The following is a 19,172-nucleotide window of genomic DNA, read 5'->3' as shown; positions in this document are numbered from 1 at the left end:
TTATGCAACGCAAAAAAATATTATTTTACAAAACATTGTTATTGCTACATGTAAATGGAATTCTATTCATGTATTATTTTATTTGTGTTAAGAAGTAAAATGGACTACTTTTTGACGTATGATAAATTTTGAAATTTAAAATATTAGTTAGAATTAAATGTAAATGTATGTATGAATAGAAAGTGTTTCGTTTTAAAATTCAGGGAGTAACTGTTGTCTTTCAAATAGGGGAAAGTTTAGACACTTAATTTATACAGATTCTATTGTTGGGTGTATATTGAAAACACGAAAAATATAAATTTGATGAATTTCATAGGAACTATCAATTCTGTTTGTTTGTTTAAAATACAAAAAAATCATTGGTTAAAAATAGAGACGGAAAGGAGAATTTGTATATTTGACGGATATTTGAGGCAGAAGAAAAGGAATCGTTAGGCAGTCTGTTCCTGTTCGTGAAAGGAATAACATCTGAAGCTAAAAAAATATTGCATAAGGGTTTGAACTGTAGAACGCAATTAAGTTGTCTTAATTAAGGTTGGCTGCGCAGCTTCAATTATCAGTATAGGGACAGAGCGTTATTTATAGTTGGTTTGTTTTATATGTAACAAAAATTTTGAAGGTATTTTATCAATATATTTTAAACTTGTATCGAACATTTTGGCATTTATTTTATTTCCTTTTATTGCTGTTGTATGTAGTGAACAATGTTAATTTCAGAACGCACAAAAGAACCCTAATTTTAAATTTAAATATCTTATTTACAATTTGGCGTCACTAATTAAGATCAGTAAGATATTTATTAAATGAATAAACTGTATAACTGTAATTGTATTTAAATCTAGAGTTAATTTCACGATCATAATATATATATATATATATATATATATATATATATATATATATATATATATATATATATATATATATATATATATATATATATATATATATATATATATATATTGTTATGATATGTCAAATCGAGAAAAATATTGGTTTGTTTAAAAATATTTCAAAGTTCAAAAACATTAAAATAATTCAGATAAGTAGGATAATATCCAACAAACATTTCGGAGAAGGAAAGTTATTAAATTCTTGGATTACCTGTACTAAACAAAATGTAAGCTTTGCATAAATTATTTCTTTGTTATACTTGAGTGACCCGCATAATTTTAAGTGAAATCCCAAAGACAATTGAACCACATTAATGCAGTGATTAAAGACAATAGAAGGGATTATAGAAAGAGGTTTTTGTTAGTTTTTAAGAATTATAGAAAAATATTATTTGTAAATAAGTTTTAGGAAATTTATAATTATAGGTAAAAATTTGTTTGTTATCGAAATGAAAAAATGGGGGAATTGTGACGAGTTTTGATTGGCGGAGATTGAAAAAGGTGGGATAAGTATGTAGGAAAAAGTTTAGCGAGATTGAGGAGAGAGAAGAGAGAATCAGTTGGTTTCCAAGTCTGTAAGAGGAACAGTGATTGTTCTCTGGCGGTTCCTGAAATGTAGCAAGCAGTAGTGTTGAATGTTAGTGAGTTTTTGTGGAGTTAGTGTATCTGACAGAAGCTGAAGCAGCAAAATATTGTAAGTCATATTTCTCTACTTATATTCCAAGAGTCACTGTTCAGGCCAACGAGAGATTCAGTTTATCGTAAAGAGAAGATTTTCCAAGAGTCATTTTTCACTCGGGCCAACGAGAGATTCAGTTTATCGAGAGGAGAAAGGCTATCATAATTTGAATGATTTGTGCTTTTGAAGGAGATCATTAAGGACGATATACTTGCAACAATCTGTGTAAGATTGCTGATTACATAGGGAGCGGTTGAGAGGAGATAATATAGTCTACAAGGAACAAGGATTTGGACCACTCATCATCAGAGAGAGATATTTTTGTTTCTGCAGTTTTTTTTTCTTTTATTGATAACACAATTTTTACACGTAATTTAGAAAGGATATAAATATTTTGATTAGGAGAGTTAGAATAGTTTGGGATTTTGAGATTTCAATTATTATTGTTTGTACCATTAATTTTGATTGTTCACGTACGGAGAACAAAATTTTGAGAATCCTTATATGAGATTTGTTTATTGAAAACTTTTGAGTGTGAATTATTTCATTATTTTTATTTCAATATATAGTGTTAGATCATATGTGTTTTTTATTATTCCGGTATTCTCTGGACCTTCCCTTTCACATGTAATAGCATAGATATTGAAGCACGAATTTAACCCTGAGATAAAAGAATTAAAATTTGTGATAGAGTCATAATCATATCATTTAAATAATTTAGATCAAAAAAAAAAATTTATTAGCTAATTATTGCTTGGCGCACCAAGACTTTAAATATCACAATAACTGGCTTCCAAAACGTGGGGCTTGAAAATATCGCAGCTTTACATTTGAAGGAAGGGAAAGAGATCTGGAATAAGTACAGGTGATCCAGAGATAAAAACATATAACATTGAGGGAATTTGAATTTGAAAGTATTTTGACAATTTTTCCAGGGAATATAAATTTGATTTATTGATTGATCGTAGGTAGTGGATATTTACTGCTATTGAATTATTTGATTTTATTTTCTTTACTGATTGCATATTTGATATTTGTCGTGAAAATTTAATACATTTGGGGAGAAATATTGTCGTGTTCTGAAACATATAGAGTGTTGTAAAATTTCACATTTGGCGGGGACAAAAAAAACAATAACAAAAAGTAACAACATGTCTGTCACAAGGAGACAAAGTAAAATGCAGGAAAGGAAGGAGGATAACAGAGAAGATGAAACAATTTTGGAAGAAGTATCGGATAATGAAGGAAATGTGACAATAGTTGAGGAGAGAAAAGAACTATCAGGAATAGATAAAATATTACAACTAATGCAACTCCAGTCACAAAAAATGGATGAAACAAAACAAACAATGGAAGAAAACCAACGGGAAACAAGGCAAGCAATAGAACTAAATAACAGAAATATAGAGCAGCGTTTGGAAAACTATGAACAAAAATTAGAAGAAAATGATAGAAAAATGGAAAAGCGTTTGGACAAATATGAAAATGAGGTAAAAGTCTGTTTAGAAAAAGTCAGAGAAGAAACAGAGAGGAAACTAGAGATGCAGAGAGAAGAAATAGAAACTAAAATGAAAGATATTAAGACTGTACAGAAAAAGGAATTAGAACAGTTAGAAACAAAATTTGAAATGGCTTTACAAGAAGACAAGAAAGAAATAGAAAAACAAATTGAGGATATCAGAAAACAACGAGATATGGGAGACAGGAGAGAAGTACTCATCCAAAGTCCGGGTGACATAAAAATACAGTTTGGCGGGGATATTCGGAAAACACACCCAGTACCGTTTGTTAAAAATTTGAAAACCAAATTACAACATATTAGATATTTTGACGATTGCAAAGAAACAATTAGAAACCATTTGAAAGAAGGAGCAGCGTTATGGTATAAAAGCAAGGAAGATGAGTTTGAAAATTGGACAGATTTTGAAAATAAATTTCGCAACTATTTCTGGGGGGAAAATAAACAGAGAGAAATCAACCAAGAGCTACAGAATGGAAAATATCACGAAAAAATGGGAATATCTGAAGAAAGATATGCTTTGCAGATATATAACAATTCAAAATATCTAGAATACAAATATTCTACCGAACAGCTGGTAGAAATGATCAGCAGACATTTTGAGGAAACGTTGGAAGATGACGTGATTTTGAGAAACTATCAAGATATTGATAGTTTGTGCCAATTCCTTCAATTAAAAGAAGCGAAAAGAAAAGAAATGAGAAATAGAAGACAACATGACCAATATAATGAACCGGAAAGAAGGTATTCATCAAATTATGACCAGAGAAACTGACATCCCAGAGCAACAAACGAATATAGGCCGAGAAATTACAATAATTACAATAGACAACAAAATTACGATAACAGGAATGACACACAACATAGAACATATGAAAATCACAACAGGAATAGAGATGCACAAAATCCTCCGAATAGGAATACTAACGAACAAAGGGACGATAGAAATAACCAGAGCTTCCAACAACAAAATAGAAGGGAGATGAATCATGTAGCAATAGGAAACGACAGACAAATTTCTAATTCTAATCTAATATTTTTAGATGCATTTATAAAACATAAAGCGATTAAAATTGTGATTGATTCTGGATCGGAGATATCGCTAATCAATAAAAAACTAGTAAAAGAATTAAATTTGGACAGATTTGTGTATGAGATTCCTAGGGTTGATTTAGTGGGTGCAAACAATAAAAATTTGACGACAGTAAACGAAGGCTTGGGAGTACAGATAAGAGTGAGAAACAAATTCCATATTATGAAATGTGTGGTGATTGAAGATTTAAATCATGATATGATAGCGGGAATTGATGAATTGAGGAAAAAAGATATCACCATAAATTTTTCGGAAAATAAACTGGAAATCAGAGCAGAACCAGACAACACAGGAGAAGAAAAGCAAACAGATAGGAAAACAAATTCTGGAAGGATCAATGCACAGGAAAAACGCAAAGAAATCGATATGACTGTAGAGGATAAACCGAAAGTACAAGAACAAGATCTAACAGAAAAGAAAAAGAGAAGGAAGAAAAAGAAGAAGAGTTCGAAAAGAAAGCAGGAAAATAAGATGGAGACCAGAGAAAAACAGGAAATAGAAGGTACAAAAGAATTGTTGGCAACCGACGATAAAACAGAATGGAAGCAGGAAGAAAAAGAAGGTATCATCAGAGAAATGAAAGGAATAGAAACATGGTGCTCGAAATACCAAAGGGAATTAGAGGATAAAAAGAAAACAGAAGAAAAAATGGCACTGATGGACGAGAATCCAGAATTTTGTGAAGAAGTATTATGGACAGTGAACACATGTGAACAAAAGGAGGATGAAAGAAAAATAAATTGTGGAGAAAACATGGGAAAGAAAATAGAGAAGATTTTAGGAAACCATGGAGATCTTGTTAATGAAGTAAACCGAGTGGCTAAAAATTATGAACTTTCTTTTAAGGGAAAATACTTGGAAAAATTTAAAACGAAAATGTATCCAATCCCGTATAAAGACAGGCAATATACGGGGTATTTTAACATTCACGACATTTATCAGTATCATAAGTAGATTTTAATAACATAGTGAAATAATTTGATCCTAGAAAACTTTTGTCATTTTTAAAATTTAACAAAGAGTTTTCGGCAGATCAAATGGCGGGGATTTGTTATGATATGTCAAATCGAGAAAAATATTGGTTTGTTTAAAAATATTTCAAAGTTCAAAAACATTAAAATAATTCAGATAAGTAGGATAATATCCAACAAACATTTCGGAGAAGGAAAGTTATTAAATTCTTGGATTACCTGTACTAAACAAAATGTAAGCTTTGCATAAATTATTTCTTTGTTATACTTGAGTGACCCGCATAATTTTAAGTGAAATCCCAAAGACAATTGAACCACATTAATGCAGTGATTAAAGACAATAGAAGGGATTATAGAAAGAGGTTTTTGTTAGTTTTTAAGAATTATAGAAAAATATTATTTGTAAATAAGTTTTAGGAAATTTATAATTATAGGTAAAAATTTGTTTGTTATCGAAATGAAAAAATGGGGGAATTGTGACGAGTTTTGATTGGCGGAGATTGAAAAAGGTGGGATAAGTATGTAGGAAAAAGTTTAGCGAGATTGAGGAGAGAGAAGAGAGAATCAGTTGGTTTCCAAGTCTGTAAGAGGAACAGTGATTGTTCTCTGGCGGTTCCTGAAATGTAGCAAGCAGTAGTGTTGAATGTTAGTGAGTTTTTGTGGAGTTAGTGTATCTGACAGGAGCTGAAGCAGCAAAATATTGTAAGTCATATTTCTCTACTTATATTCGAAGAGTCACTGTTCAGGCTAACGAGAGATTCAGTTTATCGTAAAGAGAAGATATTCCAAGAGTCATTTTTCACTCGGGCCAACGAGAGATTCAGTTTATCGAGAGGAGAAAGGCTATCATAATTTGAATGATTTGTGCTTTTGAAGGAGATCATTAAGGACGATATACTTGCAACAATCTGTGTAAGATTGCTGATTACATAGGGAGCGGTTGAGAGGAGATAATATAGTCTACAAGGAACAAGGATTTGGACCACTCATCATCAGAGAGAGATATTTTTGTTTCTGCAGTTTTTTTTCTTTTATTGATAACCCAATTTTTACAAGTAATTTAGAAAGGATATAAATATTTTGATTAGGAGAGTTAGAATAGTTTGGGATTTTGAGATTTCAATTAATATTGTTTGTACCATTAATTTTGATTGTTCACGTACGGAGAACAAAATTTTGAGAATCCTTATATGAGATTTGTTTATTGAAAACTTTTGAGTGTGAATTATTTCATTATTTTTATTTCAATATATAGTGTTAGATTATATGTGTTTTTTATTATTCCGGTATTCTCTGGACCTTCCCTTTCACATGTAATAGCATAGATATTGAAGCACGAATTTAACCCTGAGATAAAAGAATTAAAATTTGTGATAGAGTCATAATCATATCATTTAAATAATTTAGATCAAAAAAAAAAAAATTAATTAGCTAATTATTGCTTGGCGCACCAAGACTTTAAATATCACAATAATATATATATGGCAAGTCTCCTCGCGAAACAGAAAACCAAAAATGGTATATCGATGGAAGGCAATCGTATACCATGCATATGGTATACGGTATATCCATCGATATACCATTTTTGGTTTTCTGTTTTGCGAGATATGCCATTACTTTTTACTTTTATTATTCACTCGCATTTATACTTTTCCATATATATATATATATATATATATATATATATATATATATATATATATATATATATATATATATATATATATATATATATATATATATATATATATATATATATATATATATATATATATATATATATTTAACGTGATTATTTCGACCAAAAAACAATTTATAAATATGTTGGAAATATCGGGTATGTGGTCTATATTAAATAAAAAATCTTTGTTTTTTCTAAAGCTCAATATTTCGCTTCTTATTCTTATTTCGTTTTTTACAGTTACTCCCGATGAAGCCATCAAATAAATGGCGAAATATTGAGCTTTAGAAAAAACAAAGATTTTTTATTTAATATAGACCACATACCCGATATTTCCAACATATTTATATATATATATATATATATATATATATATATATATATATATATATATATATATATATATATATATATATATATATATATATATATATATATGTATATAAAAATAAGAAAAAAAGAAGTACTTGTGACTCGTTTGGAACAAATATATAACTGTTTTGGATGGGTTGGAGTCAATAATAGGGCTATTGGTTAACTATTTTTTTATTCTCGAGCTTTCAATTGTGTTTACAATTATTATCAAGAGATAAAAAAGACAAAATACTTACAAGGTTGAACTAAAAAGAAAAAACAATTTTTGTTAACTTACCAAATAAAAATTAGTTTGGTAAGTAAAAATCACTACTTACATCTTCAAAATATTTAATACAAAAATGTTTTTTATCTAATAAACATTAATTAGATAAAAAACATTTTTGTATTAAATATTTTGAAGATGTAAGCAGTGATTTTTACTTACCAAACTAATTTTTATTTGGTAAGTTAACAAAAATTGTTTTTAATTTTTAGTTCAACCTTGTAAGTATTTTGTCTTTTTTAGCTCTTGATAATAATTGTAAACACAATTGAAAGCTCGAGAATAAAAAAATAGTTAACCAATAGCCCTATTATTGACTCCAACCCATCCAAAACAGTTATATATATATGTATATAAATATAATGTTTTTTGAAAACGATTTCCGGAGTGAAAATTGGCATGTCAAATCATCATCATCATCATCATCCACTCTTCTGGGTCCAAAGTTGGATATAGGCCTCCCCTAATTTCTAATGTCATCATGTAAAACCTCTGCTTCTTCTGTTCTATTTCCACTTTAGCCATGCTATGCACTCTATGACATCTGTGACGCCTGTCTTTCTTCTTATTTCTTCGTTTCTAGCCCTGTCTCTGAGAGTCAGTCAGTAGCTAGCGTTTCATTCTTCGTTGGACTACTCTGAGTTTGGATACTGTAGCCTAGGTTACAGAAAGTATTTTGGTCCATAGGTTATGACTTTAAAGTACACATTGGCCAAACGTCTACTTTTTTAAATTATTTGACACGTTGCTTTTAAAGATGTCTAATAGAGCTCCGTATGCGGCCCGTGCTAGTCACGTTTTTTTGTAGTTCAGCAAATTCGTTTTCCCTTTCAATGTAGATTCTATGACTTTTTTATGAACGCTTGGTAATAAATTTGTCATGTATTGTGTCTTTCCAAAATTTATTTTCAATCCAACAAATCATAGTTGAGAGAGCATATTGTCATAGACATTGATTCCCTTGCTTTCCACTTAAACTTTTTGGAGACATGTTCCAGAACTGTCGTAAAGAGTTTGGAGGTTAACGCGTTTTCTTTTCTGATTCCTTTTTTGATTTTTATACATTTTGTATCTTTGTGTAGCCTTATGGTCATGGTTGCATTATTGTATATATTCGCCATTAGTTTCCATAAGTAGAGTACCGATAATTTATACGAATTTCCTTCAACGCTCTCAATACGCTGTTATGTAACCAATAATGCTTTGCGAAAGTCAGGATTAATGATTGGTTGTATTATATTAATTTTTCTATAACCCCTTTTATGTAGTGGAAGTGGTCGTTGGTGCCAAAGTTTTTTGTAAAACTTGCCTTTTCCTTAGATTGATACAAATTGATACAATTAATACCTAATTTTATTTCCAGTTTATTTGTTATGTTTACTGTGAATAACTTATGGAGATGATTTAACAGGCTTAGGGGTCGGTAATTCACGATTTTTGTTGGGTCGTTGTTTTTGTGTTATAAAATGGTAAGTATACTGTGATATCTTGTAGTTGTTTTACTTTGGTGCAAACATATATTAAATAATTTCTTTATATTCTCTAAAAGTCTGTCTCCTCCAATCTTTGTGGCTTCTATAATGATATTTTTTTCTTCTCTGGGGCTTTATTTCTTTTCATTTTCTTCAACGCGTTCCTTATTTCATCTCTTGATATATCAGGCGTCAATTCCAATCCTTGGTTGACTAATATTTTTCCTGATTTTTCTAAATTTTTTCTTAGTTGCTCATCATGGTTTTGTTGACTTCTGTATAATTCAGTATAAAAATCTTTTACTGTCCTTAGTAATTCATCTTTGTGGGTAAAGATATGTCCATCTGTATTTTATAATTTATTTTTGAATTATATTTAATAATTTCCCAATTTTATTTTTCCATTTATCAATTTTCCTCTTAGAACTTTAAGGCTCTTGTTGTTTTCAATAGTTTATTGAATATATTCACTTTATTACTTTCGGTTGTCCATCCCAATAGATGATTGTATTCTTTCATTTAACGTTATAATTTCATGATGTTTTTGGTTCCCATTACTTTGCATTTTTCTTCTCGCTTGCAATAATGCTTGTAGTTGGGAACTTATTCTTTCGTTATATGATTTATTTTGACAGTGCATCTTCTGGTGTTTTTCTATAGCTTATAATATAATGCCATTCAAGGTATTAATATTTAGGTCGGTATTCTTATTGCTTTCAAGAACACTGTTGATGTGTTCCTTAAATGCATTTATATTATTAGGCTCTGTCTGGACAAATGTAGACTTCTTTATTTGTTCATGCGGTCTCTCTTTCCCAAGGTCTATTTCTATCGACGCTTTTACTATACTGTGATGATAAAATCAATGTCGTTCCAAATTTTTCATTCGGGCTTTACCACGTTCATCTCCGATGTCCTTTTTTGTAAAAGAAGCGGTTCATTTAGAATTTTTTTCCAGCAGAAAACTAAATAAAGTTTCACGGCGTTCGTTCCTGTTTCCCAAACCAGGAACATTTTCCCAGTGCTGTTTCTGTCTTCTCTGTCTTTCTCCCCATGTTAGCGTTAAAATCACCACATAATATTAATATGGTAAAGTGTGCTTTTTTATCGTTTAGGTCTAAAAGAATGTTATCATAAAATTCTTCTATTTTATAGTCCATATGACCACTTGTTGGGGCATATACTTGTACGATTTTTAAACAACATCATTCACTTAGTTTTAAGGTTAAAGTAGCTAATCTAATAGAGAAACTTTTTACTGCTATAATGCTAATTTTATATTTTTTTGTGAACGAAGAAGCAAACATCTTCCATTGTTTAAGTTTCACTATCAACCTGATAAAACAAGTGACCCGATTTTAGTTTTTTTAGGCTTTACCCTTGTTGTTCTACCTCGCTAACGCCTTACACATTTCATTTAATTTTTGACATTTCTAGTTCCATCTCTATGGTTCTTTCCTCTGTCGCTAGGAATCTAGCATGGTATGTAGCAACATTAACTTTTAAGGGTTTCCTAAGTTTGGTATGTTTACTTGTCAGAATCTTGCCCCTTCCCCTAGAATCCGTGGGACAGACTAGCAGTTTAGTGCGAGATTCTAGAAATCTTTTCCTATTCGCCTGGGGCAATACTTTATATAAGATAATAATATTTTCATGTTGAAACGTAAAACAACAATTATAAAATATAATCTTTCATACAATCAATTGTTTGTGGCTATATATAAACATAATATTTAAGCTAGACATGTCAAAGAAAACAATTTCAGAACCTTTCATAAAAAAGCTAAAATAACTAAAAAAACGGACCCTGCATATTAATCAAAACCAATCTAATTATGACGCAGATTTTTATTTTATTAGACGACTCTAAAGTATGGGAGACGCACATAATGATAATTATTAGATTCTAGTGAATATTGGTAAAATTAAAAGTAGTCAAATTAATAGTAAAGATAAAGAAAACAAAATTTTTTGTTGCTGAAAATTTATAGTGACAAAACTCTAACTGTGTATGTACATAGTAGGTAGTAATTTGTTTTAATTATAAATTTTTATCATCACAAGTGCAATTATTATAAAAATATTCAACTCCTGCAGTTCGCGCGGATTATAGAAGTCGACGATATATATAAGATAAATACAATAAAACACTGAAAACTTTGTTTTCAAAACTTCCACAAAATTTATTTTAAATTCTTATCACTACAGCTGTTTCGGCTGATTGCCTTTCTCAAGTGATCTGTTTTTGGCATGGGTTTACACTTTATCAGCCGAAAGGCAATCAGCCGAAATAGCTGTAGTGATAAGAATTTAAAATAAATTTTGTGGAAGTTTTGAAAACAAAGTTTTCAGTGTTTTATTGTTACATAAAATGAATTTCCATCAAGTAACGGTCGAATCCATCAATTAAGATAAATACTTTGAGTTATTTAAGCAAATTGCTAATAAAAATTTGTGCATTAAAGTATGAGTATAATTCTTAGAGAAACTAAATTAATATTTAAATGTACAGGTTACAAGAAAAAAAAACGAATAAGGCCACGAAAATTATTGCAAGTGATGACAATGTTGTCTTTTACAATAAGTGCTTTTCTGATTAGTGTAGAAAAATTGGTACATATAAATTTGATCCCACAATTATCATAAAAACTGTGGTATTTATTTTAAAATGCCATTTATATTTCTGTATGATTTTACAATGATAGTATGATATTTTGTATTAAAGCTAATACTACATAACCAAAATAAGGAAAATACCTGTACCACTAGCAGCAGCAAGTCCACCAGCAATCCCTCCAGCAGCTGGATTCTTAGCTCCTTCTTCATTATTTTTACTTAGAACTTGTCTTCTTCTGATCCGTTTTCTAGCTGTTTGAAATATCCTCCAGTATAATATTAGAATGACCATCAAGGGAAGATAGAAGGATGAAGCAGTAGCAAATATCTGGTAATAAATATCTTGACTGACTATACATTTCTTGTCTCTAAGACGAACCTCCCAATTGGGATCTTTCCAACCTAATAAAGGTGCTATGCAAACAAAGAACGAAACCAGCCAAATAATGAAAATCATGATGCCAATACGTTTTGATGTTCTTTGATGAATGTAGTCGATGTTTGTTACTGCCCAGTATCTGAAATAAAAACAAAAATATAGGTATATCAAAGTATCTGTTTAGCATTTATAAATTTTTTAGAGTATAAGAAAATTTATACACACGTTTATACATATACATACGTTATAAACGTTACATGTTTGTTATTCTTGTTTAAATAAATATTTTATTTCAATTTCAATTTTATTCATTTATTATCTTTCCCTTTATCTGTTATAATCTTTATTCTTTATTTTTCAATGTTAAATTATTATGTAACTCCAGTCTGTTTTATGGCATAAGCATGTATTAAATATTTATAATATCTATGCAGTTTTATTCAACGGAAGCTAGATTTTCTGTCCAAAATTCATTTATTTATTTAAATCTTTTCTAGGCTTGTTGATAAGTTGATAATTCATTATATTAATATTTAACCAACACATAGTGTATTTTTGTTAATTTGTTATGGCTGTCTTATAGTTTTTGTACATAATCTACACACCACGTGTTTCTTTTAACTAGTAGGATATTTATTTACATGATTTTAACTAATTTATTTTAATAATAATTATATTTAATCAATTATCCTCGCGATCAGCTATGTTCTTTAAAAAAAATGTTTTTTTTTTCACAGCAAGGAAATTTAAACCGTATGCAGTCGCTAATAATACAAGTATTTATATTGTTAAAACGTCTCTGGGATTTTTTTGGCCTTAATAAATTTTTCTTTTTCACCATTGTTAGGTAACAATAGCTGCCTGAAACTACAACGGGTTAAACCTCCGGCATCTCCACTAACTTGGATTCTACTCATTCAGCTACAATCCATTCAACCAACATTACCAACATTAACTCATTAACAAGTTATCCAATCGCTTGCATAAAGCCAATAGTGCAATAAATATGAATTTAATTTTTTTGTGTAAAGCTATAGGCAGTACAATAAATATGATTAGTTAATATCTTGGTTTTTTTGCCCCAGCCAGATTCATTTTTCAGATTTACATTTAAGATAAGACGTTCTCATACTTAAGAGAATGAGCAGGTCAAGCCTAACAATTGAACCCCAAAGAAAGTTCTGAGTTTTATTGTTATACATTGTCTCTGAAATTTCAGAGGTAGTTATATTTTAACCCATTGGCGCCTATCGTTTCTGATGGGTCGTTCGATAGTTACAGTAACTATCGATATACATAAATATATATATATATATATATATATATATATATATATATATATACATATATATATATATATATATATATATATATATATATATATTGCAATGATATTGTTTAAAAAAAATAATTTATAAGTTATATACTAGATAATATTAGATATAAAAAGTATTTGGTTATTTTAATAAGTTATATACTAGAGAATTTTATAAAAATTATTTATGTGAGGGCATTTTTAAGAAATTAGCATGTAATAAGTGTGAAAAGTTTTATTTTAATAATTATAATGTTGTAGATGTATTTAAGTGAGCCATGTGCATAGGCAACTAACTATACATTTAAATGACAGTTGAATAAGAATTTACGAATATAAGTGGGGTTATAATAATATGTAAGTTTAAAAATGTTTAGTTTATATATAGTCACTGATTTAAGTTTATATTCTGATCTGAAAAGCCTAAATGTCGATAAAATTCTCGATAGAAAAGTAAGGAATTCTCTAGATCACCGGAGATGGCTTTGTTTGCGAAATGGACTGTTCAGAAAATTCAGACATGTAGGAGATGGAACAAATCGAACATAATTTCTGGCCAGATCATTCTGGAACATGGAAAAAGATATAAATACCCGGTGATTTGGAATCAGTTATCAGTTATCAGTTACAGTTACTATGAGGCCAGTCAGTTAGTAAGAAAGGTAGTTAGAAGATAGACACATTTAGTTAGTGAAATCAATTGTTCAGTAAGTTCAAGATAGTCAGAAGGTCCAGATGTTCAATATAATAAGTTCAATGAAGATTAATAAACAGTATAAAGATAATATTATTGAAGATTAAAAATTATGTTAAGTAAAAATGGTAATTGGATAATGGAAGGAAGTATTAATTGAAAATTAAAATTATATAATATATTTGGTGATTGGATATTGGTATATTGAAAAGAAGAATATATGCTGTTAAGAAGAAAATATTTTAAATTGGTGGAAGCTGATAATTGGAAAATGTAATTTCACAAAAACACGGATAACCGAGGCTGAGAACGAAGACATTGAGTGGTGATTAAAATCTTTATTTTGGAGAACATTTTCATTTAGGCATTCACTGAAAGAAAGGTACAAAATTTTGTTAATATAATTTAGTTAGTGTCATAATTATTTCAATTTTAAAGATAGTTTGTTTAAATTTTACATTGTCTATATAATTTAATTAGTTTCATAAGAATTTCAATTTAAAGATAGTGTATTTTAAATTTTGCATTGGTTATGTTAGATATATATGTGTGTTTCATAATAGATATAATAAAGATAATTTAAAAAGTGCTTACAAACTAATTCTTTGAGGACCGCGATAAAAACCCTATATATATATATATATATATATATATATATATATTATCATTAAAAAAAACACTCATTGCTCATCATTTTCAAATAATACATCATAACAATATATATATATATTTATATATTAAAAGTGATTATTTCGATCAAAAAATAATTATATCAGGTATAGTGGCCTATAATAAAAATCTTTGTTTTTTTCTAAGACTCAATATTTCGCCATTTATTTTATAGCTTCATCAGGAGTAAACTGTAAAGCAATTAGGAACATTACAAACAAATGATGTACAAATAGATTTAAAAAACACTCACAGAAATTAAATTTCGATTTCTATTCTATTTGTGAAATCTTTTTCTGCGGAATTTGTTCCATATGTTGCCCAAGGAAGTGGAAGTTTTGCTTTTTTGATTAATTGTCTGCTTTGAGCTCTGAGATTTTTAAACCTTAAAAAGTTTTCGATAGTTTTATGTTTCTTGTAAACGTTAAAAGCGTGTTTAGACAAAGTGAGTGCTTGTGCAATTTCGTTATTCCACCAAGAAACTGGCTGCCTTTGACTCAATTTTGTTTTTCCCACTGCGGTTGTTGCTGCAGAAATAATTATTTTATTTTATATTTCAAGATTTTGGTTGGCATTATTGGTTAAATTAGATTTGTTTGTTTGTTCTTCTATCAGTGTTCGATATAAATCTGAGTCAGCTGACATTATTTTCCGTGTCTGGTGAATTGGAAACGTTGATTTCTCAGAAGCCCCTGGTCGCTGAGCAGAGAGAACAAGGCGTCCCGATGTTCTTCTTTATGTAAGTAGATTTTCAAGTCAATTAATCAAGATACATAAAAAAATACAAGTTGATTATCCAATATTTGACATTGTTGATATTAACATATTTCTTTCATACTATTTTATACTGATATTTTATTGACATATTTTTTTTACATGCTACATTTTTGGTATATTTTCTCTTGCTATATTTTTATTTGATATATTTGATACATTTTAATTGATATATTATTTGATATTGTTATATTGATACATTTTTGCCCTTTATATACCAAGAGCTGAGCAGAGAGAACAAGGCGTCTCGATGTTCTTCTTTATGTAAGTGGATTTTAAATCATCTCGTTAATAATTTTGTTATAATAATTTACGAAATTGACTATACTGCAAGTCAATTAATCAAGATATATAAAAAAAAATATAAGTTGATTATCCAATATTTGAAATTGTTGATATTAACATATTTCTTTCATACTATTTTATACTGATATTTTATTGACATATTTTTTTTACTTGCTACATTTTTGGTATATTTTCTCTTGCTATATTTTTATTTGATATATTTGATACATTTTTATTGATATATTATTTGATATTGTTATATTGATACATTTTTACCCTTTATATACCAACACTTTTTTTTTCTTCTTCCTTATGTACTGATACATTTTATATTTCTCCATACTTAAATTTTTCATTTTCTTTTTAAAATATCTCGAAAAATGCCCGAGACACGTTCCCAAACTCAACAAGAAATCAAACCATATAAGCTTTCGGAAATATTTTCCCTTATCCCAGAATTTGAAGGCGATTTGATTTCTCTTTCTACATTTTTAGATGCGTGCGACTGTGCTTTTAAGATGGCCACAGGCGATCAACGCGTTCTATTAACGATTCACGTAAAAAATAAACTCAAAGATAAAGCTGCACAGCTTATTAATTCTAGAAAACCGCTTTCTTATACAGAAATAAAACAATTACTAAATCTACATTTCGGAGACAGTAGAGACCTGACCTCCTTAATACAAGACTTACAAAGACTAAGACAACTATCTAACGAATCTCCTTTAACTTTCTTTAACCACTTACAAGTTCTAAATGCAAAAATGCACGCCTCGATCCAAATAGCAAAATTATCCTCAGATCAAAAAACCGCCCAATGTGACTTAATCGATACCATGGCCCTAAACCTACCTTTATCCGATTTAGAACCTCATATAGGACAAATTATTAGGGCTAGTAATCCAAAAGATCTCATTGAAGCAAGCAATCGAATTCCACGCGAACTTCAATTGTCATATTTTGAAGAACAAAAATTTAATTCTAGATCAACTATTCCTAAACCCTCTCAACCAATGAGAAGACCCTTATCTCAGTGTACAAAATGTACTAATTGTGGCCGCATTGGTCGTCTAAATACTAAATGCCGCTCTTCACGTTTCGTACGGCCAAACCAAACTTTTTCTAGGCCACACGGTTACCAAAACCAATATAATAATGGACCTAACAACTATCAAAACAATCATAACCCTAATAGGAATCAATATTCCTCCAACAATCCAAATTTCAACCAACAGAGACCTTCCTTTTCATCTGAAAATCAAAATCAAAATTGTCCATCTGTTATTCAAAGAAACCCAAACTTCCAATGGGCACATGTTTTAAACGAATACCCTGATGAAATGACGACTAACTATTTAATTATACAGACGATTACTATACAGATAATTATTATAATACCGATAACTATGAAAACTATGAAACATATTATTATACAGAAAATAATCCACAAACTGATAACTTTTCCGAAATCAATAACACACAAAATTATCAGGATTTTCTTTCACTTCAGAATCAAAATCATCCTCCCAATCATACGAACTACTCAACAGATATCACGAATATCCAAGAACAAATCCAAGCACTCAACTTGGACAACTTTCATCCGGATCTCAATTTTCCCGAACAGACGTTCATGTAACCCCATTTCATACAATGAGTTTCAAAAATTTATATTACATTAACGATGCTACCAACAGTTTTAAACTTTTAATCGACACAGGTGCTGGATTCTCTGTTTTCAAAGAAAACACCTCTTCCTTCAGAATAAGACCCAATGTCCAACAAGAAAGCGAAGCAGAAACACCAATTACTCTGTAAAAGTCAAAGCAATGGCATTGACTTTTCACTAATAAGGGGAGCTGTTATATGAGAAAATATTAACCTTGAACTAGCTTAAATTCGCCGACTTTAGATTTCATCATCCCATTCCCATAGAAACCGCTGAGCACGCAGTATAACTTTGTACGAACCGTTGGCCAATATTCATGGGAACAGCGATTCAGCACTTCATACCAAACCTATAAATTACCATTTTCAGATGCCGGAACCATTCTTAGCTGCAACTTCGACCAGTCCAGTTATTATAGTCATTTTAGATTAATTAAATTTTGTACTATTATTTAATATTTAATTTGTAACAAATAAAGTTCTTTTTTAAAAAGTCAAATACGTGATTAGTGATCTAACATATATATATATATATATATATATATATATATATATATATATATATATATATACAGTGAACGGTTACATTATGTAATATTATCATTATTTCGAGAACCGTGGAGTTTTGAGGGAAATCCCGAAACAGGTCGATTTTTGTTATAAAATACCCATCTTATAACGTACATGGAGTATGGATGACGTCACCGATGTAGGTGTAGTGACGTAATCGTTAATTTTTTTTAAATAGAAATCGGTATAATGCGATACACAAAGAGAACACAGAACGAGGTATGCAATTTATTCAACGCAAAATATCCAGACAGACCCATTAGCCAATCAACAATAAGTAAAATAGTCCGAAAGGAAAGGAAATATGCTGGAGTTTTCAAACGATCGGTATAACGTATTTTAAGAAAAGAAAAATACCATCCCTACAAAATTCAACTACATCAGGAATTAAACGACGACGATCTTGATAGCCGGCTTTAAGTTTCTGAAATTATGCAGGATTACTGTATCCGCAATCCACATTTCATCAATCAAATCCTTTTTTCCGATGAAGCCACATTTTTTATACATAGTACTGTCAAAATTGCAGATATTGGAGTCAAGAAAACCCACATTGGATGACTGAGTCACACACGCAATATCCTCAGAAAGTAAATGTATGGGCAGAGATCATTAATGACAAAATCATTGGCCCTTTTTTCTTTAAAGAAAATCTAACAGGAGAACGTTATTTAACTTTTTTGAGAAATCAACCTATACCTGTCCTTGCTAACATGTATCCAAATGCCAATAATCCAAATTTACCTAGTGAAAATATCTGGTTTCAACAAGATGGAGCCCCTTCGTATTACGCACGTGAAGTATGTCATTTTTTAAATCATTGCTTTTAAGCTCGATATTATTTAATATTTATCTTACAAATATATACCCAATAATACCTGAAAATTGTATACTTCTGTGATATGCGGATGATCTAATTATGTTAAAAAAGAGTAATTTTAACCATATAGCAAATCAGGTAAACTTTATTTTATATAAAAATATCAACATGGTTTGATACACATAATCTTAAACTATGCTCATCAAAATGCGAGACTATGTGGTTTAAAATGAACCGGCCTATTAGTAATCCACCAGATATAAAAATCACCGACTATATAATCCCTAATGTTCTGTCGAAAAAATATTTAGGTATAATATTTAAGCACAATCTAAATTGGTCAGACCAAATAGATAACATGATTAACCCTTAACTGGTATGGTGATTTAAAATTACACTTAAAGTATGGCGGGGTCAGATTTGACCCTGTGCCT

At 29.6% G+C, this 19,172-nt stretch overlaps 1 protein-coding gene across 3 annotated transcripts in view; it reads right to left on the bottom strand.

Annotated features, from left to right (window-relative positions):
* The window catches only part of 5-HT1B (5-hydroxytryptamine (serotonin) receptor 1B), a 539,806-nt gene that overhangs the window by 264,885 nt on the left and 255,749 nt on the right, over positions 1–19,172 (bottom strand). For 2 of the 3 annotated variants that reach the window (XM_072534834.1, XM_072534835.1), the window contains exon 3: positions 11,706–12,082. In XM_072534834.1, the coding sequence (XP_072390935.1) occupies positions 11,706–12,082 (377 nt within the window). The remainder of the gene's footprint in view (positions 1–11,705; positions 12,083–19,172) is intronic. The other variant, XM_072534836.1, reaches the window with a different exon arrangement.

Source organism: Diabrotica undecimpunctata, chromosome 6 (assembly GCF_040954645.1).
Source record: "Diabrotica undecimpunctata isolate CICGRU chromosome 6, icDiaUnde3, whole genome shotgun sequence".
Taxonomy (NCBI): domain Eukaryota; kingdom Metazoa; phylum Arthropoda; class Insecta; order Coleoptera; family Chrysomelidae; genus Diabrotica; species Diabrotica undecimpunctata.
The sequence above is the reverse complement of the archived record's forward strand: the minus strand, read 5'-3'. Positions and strand labels throughout refer to the sequence as shown.